At 38.6% G+C, this 20,946-nt stretch overlaps 1 protein-coding gene across 5 annotated transcripts; it reads left to right on the top strand.

Moving 5' to 3' along the window:
• Positions 1–6,497: 6,497 nt before the first annotated feature.
• tbc1d24 (TBC1 domain family, member 24) lies at positions 6,498–17,996 on the top strand. Of its 5 annotated transcripts, none has more exons than XM_041816585.1 (9): positions 6,512–6,560; positions 9,171–9,204; positions 9,377–10,488; positions 11,452–11,457; positions 11,696–11,854; positions 12,561–12,624; positions 14,167–14,262; positions 16,434–16,680; positions 16,807–17,996. In XM_041816585.1, exons 3-9 carry the CDS (start codon positions 9,500–9,502, stop codon positions 16,959–16,961), a joined length of 1,716 nt encoding a protein of 571 aa, XP_041672519.1. In that variant the 5' UTR covers positions 6,512–6,560; positions 9,171–9,204; positions 9,377–9,499; the 3' UTR covers positions 16,962–17,996. The 5 variants fall into 5 exon arrangements, with proteins under 5 accessions (XP_041672520.1, XP_041672519.1, XP_041672518.1 ...); XM_041816584.1 differs by lacking the exon at positions 6,512–6,560 and adding an exon at positions 6,567–6,654; XM_041816586.1 differs by lacking the exon at positions 9,171–9,204 and having other exon boundaries at positions 6,498–6,560.
• Positions 17,997–20,946: the final 2,950 nt, after the last annotated feature.

Here is a 20,946-nt window from a genome sequence, read left to right as displayed (position 1 = left end):
ACATTCTGCACATTACAACAGCATTACTTAGCAGTAAAAGACGGTGAGTACTCCTGTCTGCTATTTGAAATGCATGGTGCATTATGAAGCACAAAATATGCAAACAGAAGCCACACAATGTTGTGCAACTTAAGATGTGAGTCACAGAAGAATAGAAAAGAATTCCACTTTCAATCCTTCAACAATGACTGTCTTCAGTCCCCAGTTTTAGAGGAAGAGGTGATGTAAGAAAGAGGTAAACATGCTCCTTTTTCAACTTTTTTGTAATATGTTGTTGGCATCAAATGTGCATATATTAGAGTTTATCAGCTTTGTCATTGAGGCTGTGTTTGTATAATATCTTGTCTTTGTGCTGTAATCAGTTGAATACATGATGAAAGGATTTGCAAAACACTGTATTCTGTTTTAATTCACATTTAACTTATCATCCCAACTTTATTGGAATTAGGGTTTGTAATTTATCATTCATTACTAGGAGAGCAGCACTATTTTGCAACATGCCTTGCAAATTGCCCAACATTTCCGCACCACCAACTGATTTAGAGCTTCCCTATTTTGGGCTAGTATTATGTAATTTAAATAGATCATATGACAGTTTCTTCTAAAACATGCTTTTACTACAGCTAGCAATCAACATAACAACCCAGACTCTGTAGCTTTCTTAAGGAGCCTGACTGAAACCTCATTGGCTGACAGACCTAGCCCCTCCACTTTATTTGGTTGCTCCGCAAATCTATGTATTTATTTCAGGACCATTTCCTTTAAAAGCATCTTTATGTCAAAATGAGGGAGAAACGCTGTTTTAGGCAGTTCAAAACATGCTGCATTTTGTCTTACCACTGTCACACAAAAAGTGATGATTTATCACCGGTTTGGAGTGGACACACTATCATGGTTGTGTCTTTGGTCATGGATTTTCTGTGTTTATATTTTTTGCAGGCTGATTGGGGAGGGCAGGAGCACTGAGCAGTCATGGCTGCAGCTCATTAGGCCTCACAGCTGCAGCCAGTCTTTGGCAAATAAGATCTCTTTTTCACCACCTTGTGTTGAACCTTCAGATGCCAGAGTATCTTACAGCTTTTTCGGTGGCAGCCCAGCTCTCTCAATTTCTAATTTTGTGATTTTTTTTCCAGTGTTTTTTAACTTTTCTAATCCCTTTGTGTCCTTTTGTTTTATGGTATCTTCTACTCCCTGTCAGTGCTTTGGCCTATAACCAGCCAGCTTACTCACCATTGTTTGTCCCTATTTACTCCTCCAAAATAAATTCCTTGTCTTGTGCTCTGCCCCTGGGTCCTAGTCAGTAATTAGTCACACATGCAGCTTATTAATTAAACACTGAATGCCATGTGATAATTTACATGCACCTAAAAATATTTATGTCCACCAAAACAGAGTTTGCAATGAGTGAGAAAATGTGCATGGCCGTTTATCTACAAAGATGTGGGTTGGTTTCAAAACAAATGCTTGCAAACATTTCAGAATCCTTAAAAGCCCTCAGATGATTCCTGGGTTTTGTTTGATCGTTCTAGGACACTATATATCTCAGAAAAGAAGTGCCATAATTTGCCGGTGCAATGCATTTCTATTTTCAGATTTTTTTAAATTCAACTTTATTTATAAACAAAGTCTTGCAGTTACATTCATGAAATAACCACTTTGCAAACATAACAGACTGAGAAAAAGATCAGAGGGGTTAGATTATGTATGGACCTGTTTTAGAAGTAGTTTCATGATAAACTTTGTGAGATTTAGCTAAAGTTAACATAGCAACATTAGCTATGTAATTAACATTCCTACATAAGCCAATGTAGCTAAGTAAACTTTAGCAATGTGAGCTTTAGCAAATGTATCTAAAGATAACATAGCTAATGTACCTATATAGCTCACATAGCTACTTTGTGAACTTAGCTTTTGCTATATTAGCTAGACTGCAACATTACCTATGTTATTTATAGCTAAGTTAGTTGTAGCAACATGAGCTTTAGCAGACAAAGCTAAAGCTAAACTAGCTAGGTAGATAACATAGATACATATAGTTGCTTTGTGAGAGTGGCTACCCGATCCATCCCGGAAACCGGATTTGTACTGCGCGTGTGCAAACATGCATCTACATCCGCTCGGCAGCCTATTGAAGCTAGGTTAGGTTTAGCATTTTAATTTCCACTAGTAAGATTTAGGGGTAGCTTATTGGGGTAGGTTTATATTTTAATTAATTAGCTTCCTGGGATTAGGCTTAGCATTTATATTCCACTGGTTAGGGTTACAATTAATTTATGTAGACGCAGATGTAGACGTGTTAGCACATGCGCAGTACAAATCGGGTTTCCGGGACGGATCGGGTAGCGACAGTGAGCTTAGCTTAAGCTCCTGTATATAAGTTGCTCCATTAGCTACGTGGCTCTTTTAGCTACATAGCGCTGTTAACTAAATAGCTTATGCAGCTAACAGAGCTAGGTCAGCTGCGCTAGCTGTGATAGAATGTTTTACAGAGGACGAGCTTTTTTCCTGTTAGCAGACTGTTTATTCAGCTTTATTAAACATTTGGTTGTGCAGGTCAGGTTTTTGACATTAAACGTTTGGTATTCTAACCCTTACCCTAACCATAATGGAAAGTTTGAGCTGTATCTCAGATGAACAGTCTGTGAGAATGGAAGTCAGTGCAGCCAGACTGTGCTGTGGATGAGAGTTCAGTTCAAATCTTTTTACATTTGTTATGAAACACAATTATGGATGTATAATGGAAAAAAAAAGTCTTTGGTAAGGAATTTATTCCAAGATAGGCCAAATCATCTCTAATAAAATTCCCTAGCTTTACCTTAATTGGCTAAGCAGTCTGTGATAGAGACCCAACATGAATCTGCCAAAAAAAGTACCCAGCAACATTTTGCAGATTAACAGGGGTAAGGGGAAACTTCCTGATAAAAGTCAGAAACCTCTGGCAGAACCACACTCAGGTTGAACTGCCATCTGTCATGCCTGTGTTAGAAACAAAACAACATACAAGCAATTAAGTGCTGACATTTGGAAGCTGTCATTAGCAACATAAATAAACTTGAATGGACTTGAATGACTTGCAGATTAACAAATTAATCCCTTTGTTTTGTTTCAGCTATCTGGTAGCTGACATGCACATTTAGAACAGCTGCGAATTCACGTTTTGTACAAGTGCAACTGTGGAGAGTTAACAGAATAACACATTAGCTGGTGCCACCAATGTGGGTTCTAAAACTAATCTAGCAGGATTTGTCACAAGTTAGGCCTGATTTGAGATTGTTTCAGCTCCTGATCTTTAGACCCATGTGTGCACAGTGATTCTCTGTGAGGGAATGTGTAAGTGTAAATGATTGGCAGATGGGGGCGGGACTTGTTCTTACTGTCACGCAGTGAGTGGGAGTGGTAGGATCTAAACCTCCATAAGCTTGAACCTAAAGGCTTACTGGCTTTACACCCATCTGTCTCCCTCTCACAATCACGCATACACTAATACACTCTCGCTGACTATCTCTTTTTTCATTTTGCATCAGTTTGTTCCTAACACACAGTATCACACTTGTGATAGATCACTAAAATATTCACAAACACAAATAGAGTTGTAAAGAACCATATATGTTTCACTTTAATCAAATTGTGTGAACAAATTCAATATGAAATCAGAATGACATGAAGTTCGAACAGATTAAGATGCTTGGAATACTTCATGGGACATGGCTGATGTTTTTTCAAGCACACTTGAAAAAATGAGATGTAAAAAAACATCACTGTGCACAAGTTAGAGGTTACTGATAGTGCTGCACGATGATAAAAAAAAAATCATAATCACAATTATTAAACATGGTTTTACAATCTACATGCATTTATTGAACTTTAAAGGTATTAACACTTTGGGAAAAGTGTTAAGACTGTAAGTGTGTTTTGAGCAGAGAAGCCTCTGCTCAAAAGATGCTCTCTGGGTTAGTCAAGCAGCATGCATTGACTTTCCAAGGAGTGCACTAGAAACCCCTATACAGATGGATACATTAATGCATACTGAAAACAATCAAATTTGTTCAAAAGCAATTAATACATAGCAGCATATAGCAATAAGATGGTGCAACAAGCGTAATGCTATAAAGGAGGAGGCTGGGGTGAAGGAGGTAAAGCTTTGCCAGTGGCGGCAGCATAGTGCATCTGCGTTAATACAAGCAGGGATTAGTGAGAAGTTCGTCATATTTTAATACACTGCTCTGTTGAGAGAAAGAGCTGTGATTGGCTGTAGGAGCTGTAGGGCGATAACTGGGATCAGCTGGCTGTCAGCTGATCATGGCTGGGCATATGATTTCCATGTCCTGCATGTACTAATGCTGAGCTTCTAATCTGGAGAATGGGAGAATTCCAGGTTGGCCAGGCTGGTTTTGGGCCCTGAGGGCCGTGGTAAAGTGGCATTAAACTGCTGTACTCATAAGGGATGGACACAGGCAGAAGCACTCATTGTTCAAGTTGCATTTCCCCTCACAAATTTCTCTCTCTGTCTCTCTTTGGTCAGACAGGGAGGGCTGTCCATGTTCTTCTGAATGGAAACACTACCCTTATTGGTTCCGCATGTAGGCTACCTAATCAAGTGTATTCCATCTGACTGAAGACAGGTGATAATCAACAGGGAAAGGTGAATAATAACTAGAACAAAGATAGAGAAAAGGTTAGACTAAAAAGTTTTAGAAGATTATGCTGCCTAATGTGCACAGTTATTTAGTTATTACAAGCTCACAGCTCAATGTACAAGTCGTAAGCAACAGAGCTGGTGCAACTAAGCAGAGTTGCGCCCCTACACATGCTACAGGACTTAGAAATGTCTAGTAGGGTCACAATGTTGTGGGGGTCAGGGGATAGAAGAGATAGAGTGCTTTACAGGGGAGGCAAAATGAAGCTGCTGAAGTCAAAGAATAAGAGTCGACACATTTGTGTGTCATGCGGCAGTCAAGCTCAAGCTTGATGACATCTCTTTTGTCAGAGCCTTTTCACCCCTAGTAATACGATCAGAGACCGCATACAGTTTTTGGGCCCTCTGGACATCCACAAGCACAGCCAGGACTTGTGACAACCATACTTCCCATCCAGACAGTACCCAAGACCTTGCTTACTTGCAATATGCACCTCTTACTCCACCCTTAAGGTGTGGACTTTGTTATTTATCAACAGATTATTTTCACATGGACCTGCTTAGATGCAAGGACATCCAGAGCATAAGAGGGGTTGTGTCAGTCCTCCTTCCTGCAAAATGGTGCCCTTAGGCAGCTTCTTCGCAACATCTACGCCTTACATCAGCCTCAATTAGCCCAAACATGCCTAAAACATCTGCGCAGTACTGTGAATTACTTAAGATCAGTAATTTTTAAAAAAATTTAAATTACTCTAGTTATTTAAGTGTGAAATATCTCATTTAAGTCAAGCAGAATTGTTCATTTTTTTGTTTTGCTGCAGTGGTTCCAAAAAGGCTATCCTAGCCCCCCCTTAAGGGAACACCAAAGATCACAGGGCACGAGGCTCTGTCTGCTCTGAGGCTGTCAAATTAGATTTGTCCCTATTATCTAAAAAAATGATACCACACTTACTGGATAGTTTTTTCAAAGGCTTGTAGACATAAAAGTGTAAAAATTACATGTTTCTCACCCTGACTACCAGGCTTAATCTGCTATACTTTTATTCTGGGTTCTAGTTAAAGCTGTGACAATTCAAGTTGATTCTTGATAGAAATATAACCCTTCCCCTTATTATGAGAGTCCTGGAGGAGCTAGGATTTTTTAGATACAGGTAGATGGAGATCTTAGCCACACTAAATGTTTAGGATTTTCAAGTTTTGTAGCTACTCTTCCTACACAGTAGCAGTTCTAATGACAGATATTATAAAATGAGGCCATGAAAAACATCAGCTGTGTTTGAATTGGATAAGACAGACTGAACAACATCTTTGCCCAAGCTGTAAGCTTCTGTAAGGCAAAGATGGCTCTACAATTGAATTATCACTAATAACTGTCATGTGTTGGGCGGTTGCTTTGAGTACAGGACAAAGACAGGGTTTGTTGGCCTGCAAGAGTACTTCCTGTCCTGTCTCAATAGTATCACTTATTTCACAGGGCATGTCTGCAAGTAAACAAGAAATCAGAGACTGAGATCTGTCATGCAACCTCTGCATGGTCACAGCAGAGTAAAGATAGCTTCAATAATGGCTGAACGATCAAAGGAATAGACTTTATATGTGTTGAAATGCAGTGGGGAATATTATTTTGGTATTTCAATGCCCCCCTTGTCTGTAAAAGGAGCATGGATAGCCTATTTGCCGTGTAATAAAGCTATTTTTCTCCTTTTGTCGTGTTAAAATTCTGACATTTTCACTGGAAGTTCTAGTTATTGCGTATTAACGACAAAAATGTAAGTACACCGTGTAAAATTAACCCACCTGGGCCCTCTGCAGCTCCTGCTGCACGCTCTCACACTTGGACAGTGACCGGGGCAAGCACCACTACGCATGCGCCAGGCAACTTCATATGAATGCTGCTTCACGTCTCAAGACATCTCCCATCCAGGTGAGGGTAACGTCCGTTTTCTTGCTGTTTGTAATTCAATTTTCGCTCTCCAGCCTCCGCTTCATGTAATAGCGACCACTCTAACTTTTGCCAGGTATGTGCTTTAGTGCTTCGTTTGTCTCACAAATTGAAGCACAAACCTCCACACATCAACTATCTCTGAGACAGCCGAGCACCAAGTCAAATTTGGTTGGTATCATTTATGCTAGCAGCAGCAACGTTAGCGTACATGTTTTTATCGCGTTGTTTTGTCGAGTTTGAACATTTGCAGGGTTTCATGTCCGTCTTGCAGATTGTGATTTTAGCAGCTCGTTCTGTGTGACTGGCTGGGGTTTCCGTGTGCCGCTGACATGCAGTGACAGGAGCAGCTTGCAGCTGGCTAACGCTAGCAATGCTAACTTGGCAAGTGTAAATGGAAAAGGGCGTATCAGATTTAACCCGGCGGTTCTGTTAAATACTTGGTGACCCGTTCGCGTTTGCTTCTATGAACACTTTAGCCCGTCTAGCTTACGTTGATAGATTATTCGACTTAAATATAATTCAAACAGCTTGCGTGCGTTTGCAGCTGTCAGTCCAGTTTGTGTTGACATAAGTGCACCTGTAGTCTTGTTTACAGCTCAGGTACAAGGTGGCATTTATATGCTTATACATCTGCTGTGTCTCCAAAGTAAGATAAACCAGAATTTGCCTATAAAAACGTTACTTAACCCATCCACTTCTGCACACTTAGAATTTCTTGTGCTCTAGCGAACTTCCACTCAAAGCTAGTAGTAGTCTGTGTCCTGTTTTAGGCAGACTGTCATTTCCAATGCATATTTACTACATCAAGCATGGCTTAATGGTAATATTTCGTTCACATATTTGAAAGGGAGTCATGAAATGCATAAAAATCACACTTATTCTGTGTTCATGTAAAATACATAGCTTGCTTTGCACTCACCAGCTCTGCATTTTATGATTGCGTATTACTAAGCCAATTGTCAAAAACCAGCAAATCCCTTTAGGCTAAGACAGACTCAGTAAATATATCCATAGAGACCTGTTAGTCTCAGACTGAGCTTAATCTTAAGACAGGAAACTGGCCCTAAAAGTAAACAGTTAAAGCAATTAGGCTGTAATTTTATACAGTGTTAGGATCCTGTGAATTCAAATGGTCTGGAAGTCTGGTGGCCCATTCTGCACAATCTAAATGTAACATAATGTGTAAGATTTTGAGGTTTTGATTTGTTACACGGTAGTGTCATGTAGGCCTATGCCTATGTGACAAATGTCATTTAAGCATGCTAATCTCTTTAGAGAAATATGGGACATGACCTACAGTAAGGGAATTTTTCTAAGTTTGAATGAGACATGTTGACAGGATGAAAAGATGTTGTTTTACACTCCAAGACAAGGGCTCTAAGGACACATTTAACCATTTTACTAAGCTTTAATGTACAGTATGTTATGCTAATTCATGGTCCAGGTACCTGTTGTCACAATGTTCCATATTTGATACTTTTAGATATACCATAAATAAAAAAAAAGATTTGTATGAAAAGTTAAATATTTTGTTCCATCCCAGATCCAGATTATTCATTAAATGGGTGGACCATTTGAGAACCGCTGATTCAGACATTCCAAGAGTTGTTCCAATTTCTGATCATTAAAAACAAGAAGTTACTAAAAACTGTGCCCAGGGCTTCTGTTTTTGTTGTTGTGGTATTTGAACCGGTATCAGTGTTCTTTGTTCATAACTAATATCATAACAATATGTTTAAAATCTGGTATTTTGGCAACCCTTGTTTAGAATATCATTACTAATTTTGAAGTTGAGCTAATCTTGTTGGTTTTACTATATTACTCAGAAGCGATCTATGCCTACCTGCCTCCTTTTGCATGTTTTCATGATTGGATTAGTCTAGGTGAAAACCATAACGGTCAAGCTCTTGGCTTAGTAGACATTTGTTTTTCCAGGTATGTGTTCTGTCTGAGAATTCATGTGTGCATTTAAATTTCTCAAGTCTAAGAACTTAATTAACTAAAAACATCCAAACCCTCCCTATGACAAAGCCAAAGCATTTTTTTGCTATATCTGCAACCAACAAGGTCACTATCTTTAAACTTTGCATACTTCCACGTTTGCACGCAGTCAGTCATATTGGTGTGCAACCCCATGTGACATGTTTGAGACAGATCTGATGATTTTATGACAGTCATTTGAAATATATAGCAAGTGATCTTTGGACATGCATTTCCGTGTGACTTGTGGAAAAACGCTGTGAAATGATTGGATTATTGTACAAAAGCCATGTTCAGTAAAAAGCAGCTGATCTTTGGACATGCTTCTCTTTGTATTAGTATGTTCACAGACCTGGCTCTGATTACTGAATAACCATTACTTTTTTGATGTAATGTAAAATTACTTCATTCAGAAATGGGAATCACAGTTTAATTGGTTTCATAGCAAACTTGCACTGCCTGTACTCATAAAATCTTAGATACAAGATAATTTCATATCACATGGCAGTTGAAGCTGTTAAGCTGCTATAACCTAGAAAGATTTCCACTTCCATTCAATTCCATTCAAATGTGTCATTAACTGAAGCCTGTCTTATCTTCTTTTGATAGAAAGAAGATAAGAAGACAGCGTTGGGGATAGCAAGTAATTAATCAACACTTGGCTACACAAAAGACTTGTTTTTCAGCTTCCTGAATTTTTAGGCCATGTTTAATTTACTTTTCAGTTTTAATCCTGCGCTGCAGCTCTCACATTTAGTTATTCATCTGTTTTTATGCTGATGGCACTGACTCAAGTCTTCTTTTTTGTCTTCCAGTAACAACCATGGGCAGCTAGTGAAAATGGTCTAGTTGTCTTTTGTGTGGAGGAAAGAAGGTTAGTAATACCCTGGAGAGTCCTTCCTCTTCCCACTCAGACAGTCCAGTAAGTTTCCAGCACCATGGCAGAGGAAGAATACGGCAACTTTGTGGACTGGAACCAGATGGGGGATCTGGCCAAGAGCAGCGGGCCCACCAAGGTAGACTGTAAAGAACTGAAAGAGTTCAAACAGATGGCTCGGCAGGGTTACTGGTCCAAAAACCACAAACTGAGGGCACAGGTCTACCAGCAGCTCATCAAAGCCATTCCTTGCCGTACAGTCACCCCAGATGCAGAAGTGTACCGTGACATTATGGGAAACTCAGGCACAAAGAAGCCCTCCTCCAACATCCCACTTCCAGATTTTGTGGATGATAATCCGGTGCCGCGGTATTGTCTGAAGGTGGAGGCGGTAGCTTCAGCACATCAGATCATAAACTGCGTGGCTGGACAATTTCCCGATATCTCCCACTGCCCATCACTACCTGCTGTTACATCATTGCTCCTGCACTTCAGCAAAGATGAAGCTCAGTGTTTTGAGCACGTCAGCCGCATCCTGGCCTGCAATGAGCCTGGAAAACGCCTGCTGGACCAGACTTTCCTGGCTTATGAGTCTAGCTGCATGACTTTTGGAGATCTTGCCAACAAATATTGTGCAGCCGCACACAAACTGATAGTTGCAACCGCCCAGGATGTGCTGGAGGTCTACTCTGACTGGCAGCGCTGGGTGCTGGGTGATCTGCCTTTCAGCCATATGGTCCGGATCCTGGATGTCTACCTGGTGGAAGGCTACAAAGTTCTCTACCGCATTGCTATCGCATTGCTGAAGTTCTACCGCAAACATAAAGCAGGATCTCAGGGAGGTCAGGGGAGCGGGCAGCCGCAGGATTCTGCCAAAGTTAGGGCGGACATTCAAGCTTTTGTCAGGGGCATTGGCTCTACTGTCACTCCAGACAAGCTGTTAGAGAAGGCCTTCTCCATCCGTCTGTTCAGCCGAAAGGAGATCACACTGCTGCAGCTCACAAATGAAAAGTCCCTGCAGCAGAAAGGAATCACAGTCAAACAGAAGCGGTACAGTCTATTATAATTCATGTGTGCTGAATTTGGAGCATCTTTTTTGCTGCCTTTATTTAGAAACTGTATGACTTCTTGTGACCTTACATGGAAAACAATTTCACTTATGACTGGACAAATTTATGTATTATTGTTACTGCTGTACTATTTCCCCTTAAAACAAGTTATTTTGAGTTGACTAGCAGTGCTATTAAGTGATAACAATACTAGTTTTTTTCTGTGATTACTTCTTACACAAAAAAGTGGTCAAAAATAGTGTTCCTTCAACACACTGAGATAAATAAGTAGAGTTTTTGATAACAACCAAAGGAGGGGTGTCAGTTCATTTTCTTATTGCTTCTACACAGAAGCAAAGTACCAAAATTAAAAAAAAAAAAAACATTCAAGATATAAAAGATATAATAAGTATTTTAAAATGTAACATTATCTAGTGCCTTTATTTTGGTCTAATCTTTAAATAGAATTAAATAAACGCAAGTCATATTGACAAATTGCCTACAGATTTGTAAATCAAGCTCTTTAATGTACAAAATGAAGTGACAAAAAATACAGTTAAAGAAGAAATGTAGTTTATCTGCTTTTACTTTATCTTATGCTTTAGCTTGACTTCACCTCATTGAACTTGACTGACTGTAAGACAAGGTTTCTGGAGAGTAAATTAAATAACAGCGGTATGAAAAGAATGACAAAAATGCGGCAACAAAGTATCTCCAATTTAGGCTTCTTTTCATACAATTAATCGGATGTGTACGCCACAGAATGTACCATAAATCATGTCTGGTTCTTTTTTTAATCTCTGTTATTTTTCATGCTGTCTTTGGGAAGTAGTTTGAATTTCTTTTACATCCTTCTCTGACATTTTGTTGTTGTGTACTTCTCATTGATTTGTGCCTCGTTTTTCCATCCATCTTCTGTTTCATCTGTACTCCACCCCTGTTCACCTCATTGGTTATTTCACAGCTCTAGGTGGGTTCTCTCTTCTCTGTGCTACTTTCTAGACCTATTTCTAATTCTTAAAAATGTATTTAGTTAGAAAAAATGTCATGATCTTATGATTGCACTTTAATCAATTTAAATGTAAAAATGGTTGGTGACATCATCTGCTTTTGGTTACTTTTTATGCTGTTGATGACTAACTCTGTGAACTGTCTCACTTCAGCTCTTCTCTGTCTGTTCTTTGTCAATATATCTCGATCTTCTCCAGGAGGAACGTCCAGCTGGCTCTTAACCCTGACACCTTTTCCTCAGAGATCGTCAGTGCCAAAGAGATGCGGGACATCTGGTCATGGATCCCGGAGCGCTTCGCTCTGTGCCAACCACAACTCCTCTTCACTACGTCCACTCATGGCTGCAGCCTGAACAGGTACATGGTCTGGCATTCACCTTAATACATTAATCCAGCATTTGGCTGCCCATGACTGACATTCATGGTACTCTTTAAAATCAAGTCTTTGAATTTAATTCATTGCTGAAGACTGAGAATACCAATAGAAATACTAAATTAAAGATTTGTTTTGTTTTGTTTTTTTTAATCCAAGAACTGTCTACTTTTAACAAAATACTAAAATTATAATGCAATGAATTGAGTTGCCCTGGGTTCTCGGTGTTTTTAGATAAGGAAGTCTAGCGGTGAGTTAAAACATTAAATAAAGAAAAGGGAAAAAAACCGTACAGTTTTCGTTTATTGTTTTATACATTTTGGTGGTTTTCATTCTCAGCATAAAATTTTTTTAAGTTGGGCCTTTTATATATTTATTTTTTTAATATTTTGTGCCCATTTTTGCCTGTCCATTTAACGCAATAGATTGAACCTGCCTGTATTGACTTGTATTTATTATACCTAGCATGTCTTTTACTCTTCTGTAGGCTGGATTGATCTTTGAAGATAAGCAGAAGTAATAGACCTTTAAAATCTAAATAAGATGTTAAAACTGCATGTGATAAATTTAGCAGCCAAATGTGCATGATTTGGACAATGAAATGATCCATTTCAGTAGGTATTCATCAAAAAGATTTAGTATCCACTAATCAAAGTTGAAGATGACCAAATTTTTCCCATTTTCCCCTAGGTTCTACTCACATTGTGAAGGCTACGAGCCCACCCTGCTCCTCATCCGGACCACAGATGGAGATGTAAGCAACACACCACTGACTGTTCATCAAAAGGAAACTGTCTTCTTCTGTTATACAAAAGTGAAGTAAAAATATGACAGGCTCTGATGATGTAATATGAAGCCAAGACAGGCAGAAAGTAGTTGGCAGGTGGAAGGTTCTTCTAACCAAAGCAAACATTTAACTATCTGATCAAAGATCCCTTAGGTCCGTACGGTCCACAGATGAACACATACTGAACACTCATGCTTGTCTGCCTCTTCTTTGCTGATTTTGTTGACAATGCTGTGAGAAGTCACATTTGATAACAGAGTTGTCTATCATTTTATTAAACATTTTATTGCTTTTTGTATCAAATAATTAAAACAAAACTCTTTAGAAAAATGGTCACTTGGACATGAATCAGCATTTTAAGAACTAACTTTAACAACAGATTACAGGTTTTAAAAATATTTATTTAAAGCCCGTTTTAAATTTTAAGGCATGTGTCCTCTGTCAACAAAGAGGAGGTAACGTTAATGAAGCCATTCACTGCAGTTAGTCAGCAAGGGGAGCTGTGAATATTTTGGCTTCATTCCCATGCAGCTGTCTCTCCCTGTCCATCAATATATTCTTGACATGTTCTGAGGTGAATAATTCAATCTGATTAAAGACAAATAATTGAATTTAGTTGACTAGTCCAAAGTTTAGAAAACACTTGAAATACAAATGAAATTGAGCAATGGTTACTTTAGACTGTCCATGATACTGGTTCCCAAAGTGTGGCTCGGTACCTCCAGGGCATCACCAGACACATTAAGACGTGGGATGCTGTAAAAAAATAAAAGAAATTTAAAATGGTATATTTTATCCAGTACTGTAAAAAAAATCCTTAAATGAGTTTGATTTAAATAAAATGATAGTTTTTAGGTGAGATTTGTGCTTAAATGTAAGTAAAGTGTATAAAAACAGCCATAAATGTAAATTTGTACATATTGCATTTGGCAACATCGTACACATTAACTGCCTCCAGGAACGGTGAGGGTCCCCAGTGTTGGTGCTGTTATTTTGGGGCTCACAGGCTAAATAGTTTGGTTAGTTTCTTACAGTTCCCTGAAACATTGAAAACCATTTTTGTTAACAGAACTGACATTCTATTATAGTATTTGTTATACATTTTATTGTAGAGCTATAAGTTATAAGAGCTATTTTTTGTCAGAGTCCTCCTCATTACTGTCACTGATAACTAACAGTAGTGTTAAATATGAAGTAAATGTGATTTGACTCCCATTTTGTTAGTTTTTCTGTTCTTAAATAACCAGGAAGATCCCCAGTTTTCTATCATTTCTATAGTAGCGCCAGATTTTATTCATATCCTGGACTGTGAAGAGGCGTCAGGGGTCATGATTTCACACATGTATTATGATCGGATTATGGTTTAGATTAAAGACTGCAGCATGAACACTGACAACTTACTGATAGTAATCTCACACAGTCACCATCCTTTTCAAAGTATTCAGAAGAGTCAAGCCGTTGCAGAATAAAAGATGACGATGACGATGACTCTTTCTCATCCGTCTTCAGGTATGTGGAGCCTTCCTGTCCACTGACTGGGAGGAGCGAAAAAGAGGAGGCAATAAATTGAGCTACTTCGGCACAGGGGAATGCTTTGTCTTCAGGGTGAGTTCACTTTTCACAGTCTGGAATTTTAATTCCTTTTGTTTTTGGTTTTAAATTAGAAATTAAAACAGATACTCTGTTTAATTCATATTTGCAATACCTGACATTGTCCACCAGAGGGTGATATTTGCCGTGGTTTAACAGCCTAATCTGCATGACAGGCTGTCATTCGGAAAAGCCAGGCTTGCAAGTCAGAATTCACAACATAATACTGCCATGTTTTTATCCTAAAAATAAAAGACAGCAGGTAAAGATAAATGAATACTTCATTAGAAAATATCTTTGACTAGCTTTCCTGCTTGTGATACTGCTACATAGAGCTTGAGTCAAGATATTACCTGGTCTAGAAATAGTGAAACAGCCTGTATCTTTGAGGCCTTCTGTATGAATAATTCACCTGGCTCCTGCGTGGAGACACAGCTGCAGGCTGTCTGAGACGGCGCACCACAAACCACCGTCATCTCACACACTTAATACTTAAACACACACAGATCGGAAACTCCCGTAACCAGATCTAGTAGTCTCTGACAGAGCCCTTACCTGACACCAGGAGGCACAGAGACAGTCAACAAGGACTGATGACTATGATGGCTATCAGATCTATCACAGGTTTCTGTCCTATCTAACCCTTTTTTCAGCCAGACTCACTAAAACCATGGCATCATAGTCAAGACTTATAGGTTTTGAATTTTACTTCGTTTTCTTAAACATTCCTCTCATACTGGCCTATCAAAAAAATCTCTGTATCAGTCTTTTGTTTTCAAAATCCTGTCCAGTCATGTTAATCTGCAAAAAGATGTTAGAGATATTTGTCTATGAGCACTCTAACGCTGTCACAGAATAAGAGAAGAAAGTGAAAAGACAACACCACAGAAAACAAGGAGGTTAATTAACACTTCATGTTTAGAGATAGAGTTGAGTCTGTTGGGATGAATGCTGTCTCTAAACTTTGTCTCACTTATCTATCAATGAACATTTTCAATTAAAAACTCAAATTTATCATCAGTGAACTATAAGTTCTAATTTGGCTAATTTAATGAAGGCTTTATAGTTCACTGATGATACATTTATCAATTCGTTTATCAAATTTATTTCACAGTTTCTGACTTATGAATGCAAAACAACCCAAAGGGTAAGGGGGGTCATTATTCTTCATAAGCCTTGCCAGGTTATTCCCAAAGTGGGGCCTCTGACCCCTAGAGTGGGCTCGAAGTTGTGACAGGAGGGGCACAACAGGGCTAAATAAAGTCAACAGTGCTACAGAGAGCACGGACAACTTTTAAGGTGTCTTGCCAAGTTAACATTGGGCTAACAATGAACATCACAAGATAGCACAATTACTAAACCAAAGACATGAAATTGTGACAAATTCACCTCTACAATGCTAGATTATGAAGAGTTAGATCCTTCCTTTTGCCACATTTCAAATAGTATATGAATCGATCAGGCAAATAACAAATTATAGCTGTACATCAAAAATGAGCTAAAAGTGGCGGCCTTAACTTGGAATTTTTAGGTTGTAATTGCAATTCTGTACTTTTTGGAATGCAGGAACTTGTCAGCATAATCTGCGACACTGTGTTTAGCATATATCAATATCTGTTAATTTGTGCATGGAGGGGCTTGGGAATATTTTCATACTGAATGTAGACTGACAGAAACCTTTAGGAACAACTGGCCTAACCTAACCCTTGCTTAAATAATGGGGTAGCAGTAGCTCAGTCTCTAGGGCTGGGAACCAGAGGGTAGCAGGTTCAAGTCCCTGTCAGATCAAATCTGAAGAAAGGTTTTGTAGCGGGAGAGGTGCTAGCTCACTTCCTGAGCCAAAGAAGCTCTTGAGCAAGCCACTAAACTCCCCAACAGCTTGGGTGCTCTTTCATGTGCACCCTCACTCTGACATTTATCTGTCAGTGTACTTCCGTAGGATCCTGTTTGTGTGCATGTGCATGTATTTCAGCCTATCTGTGTGTAGCATTTTAGACAAAAGAGTGCACAGTTGATCCTTCATTGGCTTACTGAAAGGATATGATCTGTTATAATTTCATTTATGACATCAGTGGACATATAGATTATTTTTAGCTCTTGTTATTTTACTTTGGTGCAGGACTCCAGTATGAGTCTCCTGTTAATCTGTGAAGCTTTGGTGTGTAACGTCTTGCTGCCCTCTCTAGCTGAAGCCAGAGATGGAGCGCTATGAGTGGGTGGTGATCCGCCACCCTGAGTTGGCCTCATCCATCAAGAGTCAGGAGCAGGAAGACGGTGCTGCCTCTGAAGTCCCAAACTCTGAGAACAACGGCTTAGCGCAGCCGGAGAAACCCATCGGAGAACTGTCACCATTCCTCTCTGCTCGCCACTTCAACCTCAACTCAAAGAATACATCCATGTTCATGGCTGGAAACTTTGACTCCATCATCATCGGTGAGTGGGGTATTTCTCCTCCTTCATTCTTTGTCTTTCTTCACAAGATTTGTTGATTTGAATGTTAGATGTAAATCTTTCGCCACTTTTCACTTATGTTAATTGTCCTTTTTTTGGTTGAATCAGGTGGAGGTGAAGGCAACGCTCTCTACATCGACTCTGAGCTCAACCATGGACGCACCGGCCCATGCGCCACCTTCGACAACCCACCGCTGTGCGCTGAGACCTTCCAGGTTTCACTTCTGGAGTCATGGGGCTTTGAGGATGTCATGTCCAAATAATGCTGTACACATAACACAAACAAAGATACATACGGGAAAAACAAAGAGAGTTTACATAAATATAAATATAAAAACGACAACCCTGGTGTAAAATGACCTGCAAGTGTTTTATGTAACACAAATATGCAAACTAACCTACATCCGTCCGAAAAATCCCTATATAGAATTAACTTTTTAATTTATTTAAGCACTTAATTCTGTTATGTGAATAAAATGTGGTATTTTTGTTTATTTTTGTATTTACAGATTTGTTATATGGTGTACTAATTATATGAAGGTGTCTAGTGTTATGAAGGAAGTTTCAGGATTAAAAACGACGCTTAAGTCGGCTGTTATGTATTCATGTTCACGATGAACAAAACATTTACAAAAGTTCAAATTTCCTGAATGTAAAACCAGTTTTTGATGTTCTGTGGTTTGGGTAAATCTGCCAAATTTACTGTACAGGTGACTCTGCAGTCCGTTGAAACATGTTATTAGACTGAACGTGTTAACAGAGTGAGATTACAAATGTGCAGTCACAAGTTTCTCTGTTTTTTTTTTGTTTTTTTTTTTAAGATAAAGAAAAAGATAGCTTGGATAGACTTTGACCCATTCTCCCACTTTTTCCTCAGCTGTACATACATGGATGGTCTCCTAACTCAGTGACTGTGGTAAATATTTGTGAAACCAGTAGTGAAATGAGTGTTGCCATTTTGCACTCAATGTCAGAGCTTTCTTTTGAACCAGTGACAGTCTCTCCTGTGTATGGTTTATGGATACATGTGAAAAACTCAAGCTTTTAAAGAAAAATTCAAGGTGCTTTTGCTTTATAAGTGTAGTTACATATTGTTCCTTCTTTTCTCACCATTTTCTGCTTACTTCAGCTTCCGTCCTTTTCAGTGTAAAGACAGCAACAAAAGAAGTCCAAAATTGTGTTCTGATGGTAGAGTGTTGTCGGGGGTTACTCCTTGTTTGTAACTGTACATTCAAACGTGAAATATCTGTTAAGAAACTACAAATGTAATGAACGTGAAAATACAGACGTATACTTTCAGCAGCTAAAAAGGCTGATTTTGTTTCATTGCTTCTTCAAAATCTATCACTTCTCTACTTTGTAAAGAGACGAGTTCATTTCTTCACTCACAGAAGTGTGCCACATGCCTTTAAAGTCAAAAGACTGGAAGTCTGAACCCTAATCCACATCCTCTTCTTGTCTTTTACTTGAATCCTCGATTAGTTACAGGTAGCATACTTGCTCCCAAAATTAGTTGTACCATCGTACAAAATGTACACTTTTTATGGTGTTATGAAACCACTAACCTAATGTTTTTTTTTTTTTTTTTAAATAAGTGACTATTCAACATTATTTGAGCAGATACATGAAATGACAGAGTTCTGAGTCTAAAACACTGACTGTATGACTACCGAATTACTCATGCACACTTCTCGATGCTTTCTATTTTTTGTTTGGACATTTTGTGGATGTGTCTGCTTTGTGGAAGCTGACAGAAAACTGCATGACTGGAAAATATTTGGCAGAGATGAGTCAGACATATAACAAATATATCTGCAAACACCTCTTTTTGACCATCAGCCATGCTGCAGAATTCAGTCAAACCTTATAGGAAAATAAGGAACCACCTGAGTGTTATAGTTTAAACACATTTTATTAAAAATTTCAATATGAAGGCGGTTAGTTGGAGATAGATGCTCCATTAATAGACACTGTATCTGCAGCAGATGTGGGCACATCCTAATGCACTTGTAGTAATATTGTATCTTAGAAAGCAGAGCGTCAGAGTACTTCCTTCCTTACAGTAAGAAGCATTGCCCCGTGCTATTCATTTAGGATTCACACTCTGCTAATCGCACATGCACGTCTATATTTAGCCTCTCTGTTGGGTGTTCGTCTGGCGCATCTCCTGAAAACCATGCTTTCCAGCCTCAAGGAGTAAGATGCTTAAGTGTTTAACCCTACACTGAGATGGGTCTCTGCTCGGACAGCCCCCCACCCCTTAGATAACAAAGAGTAGTGGACGGGGATTAGTAGGCAGACTAAGGACGTCCCTCAAGGGTTAGTATTTGTAGAGTGAATATTGCAGTTTGGTTAAAATAGAAAGAGCAGTTCAGTCACACAGACTTTACAGCTGAACTTTGCAGTTTCTTCAATGAGATTTTTGCTCATTTCTTAGGCTAATAACTTAAGGAGGGGAAACAGCTGAAAAAGCGGAATTAAAGCTCCTGTGTGGAGTTTTATTCTGGTTATGACAGATTGAAATTAGCGTTCACCCCTTTTTATAAGCTACCAAAGAAAACAAAAAAATATTGGAAAAGTATTTATTAATATTTAGATTTGTATTTTTAATGCCTGAAACTGTTGCTGAGGGTGTAAGAGAAAGGAAGCAAAAACATGTTTTTGTGACATTTTCCATGAAATATTATTCTTAATAAGTGCTATATTAGGCTGTTTAAATACAGCAGGATGAGCCTTTTCTTTAAAACACTTATAAAGTGCAGGACAAACTCAGTCCCCCCAGCTTGAGTTATAAAGCTTGAAAGTCATGTTTCTAGTCATGCTTAAACCAGCTCATTAACATTAAACGCCACAGAAACAGCTCGTTCTGAGCAGGGCTGAAACAGGTTTTTTTTTGTTTTGTTTTGTTTTTTTAGACACGCAAAAATCCAATTCTGGATTGTTTATTCAGCAACAAACTTCACAGGCATGTTTTGGGGACATCTGAGACCAATATAAACTTGTCTTAAAGGGATAAAATATGTGACCATTTAGTTTGGGACTACTTTAACTCAGGTGCTTTAATTTTTAGGCTGGACAAATCTTGCATTAGTGTATTATGTACACTTTTACTAGTTAGTTTAACAGTATAATATCTTAACAAAAAATAGATGCAAGGAGTGCTGTGTGGGAATGAACAAAAGTTGGAAAACTTGAAAAAAATCTGTCCTGGTGCATTTAGGAGTGAATAAAGAAGTCTGAAGCATTCAGATTGGTATAGTAATCATAGTAATCGAAAGGCCTCAATTAGGATAGATAACTGTTGACATGAATCATGATATGACACAATACGATAGTCAGTGTGATTTGATATGACATAAAATAAAATACAATACAACAACAAAATATGACATACGAGATATGGTACATTACAATGCCACATGACTCGACATGATATGACACGGTATACTTTCAATGCACTTTTTTATTCCCAGGAGAAATTTGTCTTTTGTCTTTCAGCTGCCCCCACCACCACAATACCTGGCTAATAAAGTTGATTTTGATTCACATACAGACTTTTTCTTAAACTATATTCTGTCTCACTCCCCACTGTAATGTCATTTTAGTATGTATTGTGGTTTTAAATGCACCACCTAGTTTAAATGTGTTAACCTTGTATTTTAAATGGCATATATTTGCATGTGCAAGTCAAAGACTTATGACTTAGCATGCAACAGTAGACCATAAAGTACTTCACATACTTTTCTTTGAAGTATCAGGTCTACTTGAAGAAGGAGGATCTAGATCCAGGATGAAATCATCATTGTTTGCCTGTGCATCTTAAACTACATTACTGTAACAGTGAAAGATAAATGTGTTGAGGTGCATCTTGAGTATCTTGATCTAATCACCACCTGGTGAGAGTTTTTTACAGTTCTCTTTTCTACCTCCTTGAAAAATCTGAGCAGTCTTGTTAAAAAAACCTTGTCTTATCTCATCTTATTGATTAATACCACTCAAGGACAAGAGCTTCAGTCAAATCCTTGTATCCATGCACCCAAAACAAACAAGGAGCAGACACATGGGTGATCATGTTACTACTCCATGCTGTCAGATGAGCTGGTTGTTTGCAAATGTCTTCAGAGAACAGAAGCATCATAATCCATTCTGAAGAGAGAGACTACAGTTGTATCCAGCAGAAGGAGTCAATTGTGGATCGATGTTCTGTCAGCAGAGAAAACCAAGAGATCATCCTGTTAATTTTGACCT

Source organism: Cheilinus undulatus, linkage group 20 (assembly GCF_018320785.1).
Source record: "Cheilinus undulatus linkage group 20, ASM1832078v1, whole genome shotgun sequence".
In the NCBI taxonomy this organism is placed as follows: Eukaryota; Metazoa; Chordata; class Actinopteri; order Labriformes; family Labridae; genus Cheilinus; species Cheilinus undulatus.
Note: the sequence above shows the minus strand (reverse complement) of the source record. Positions and strands in the feature narration are given on the sequence as shown.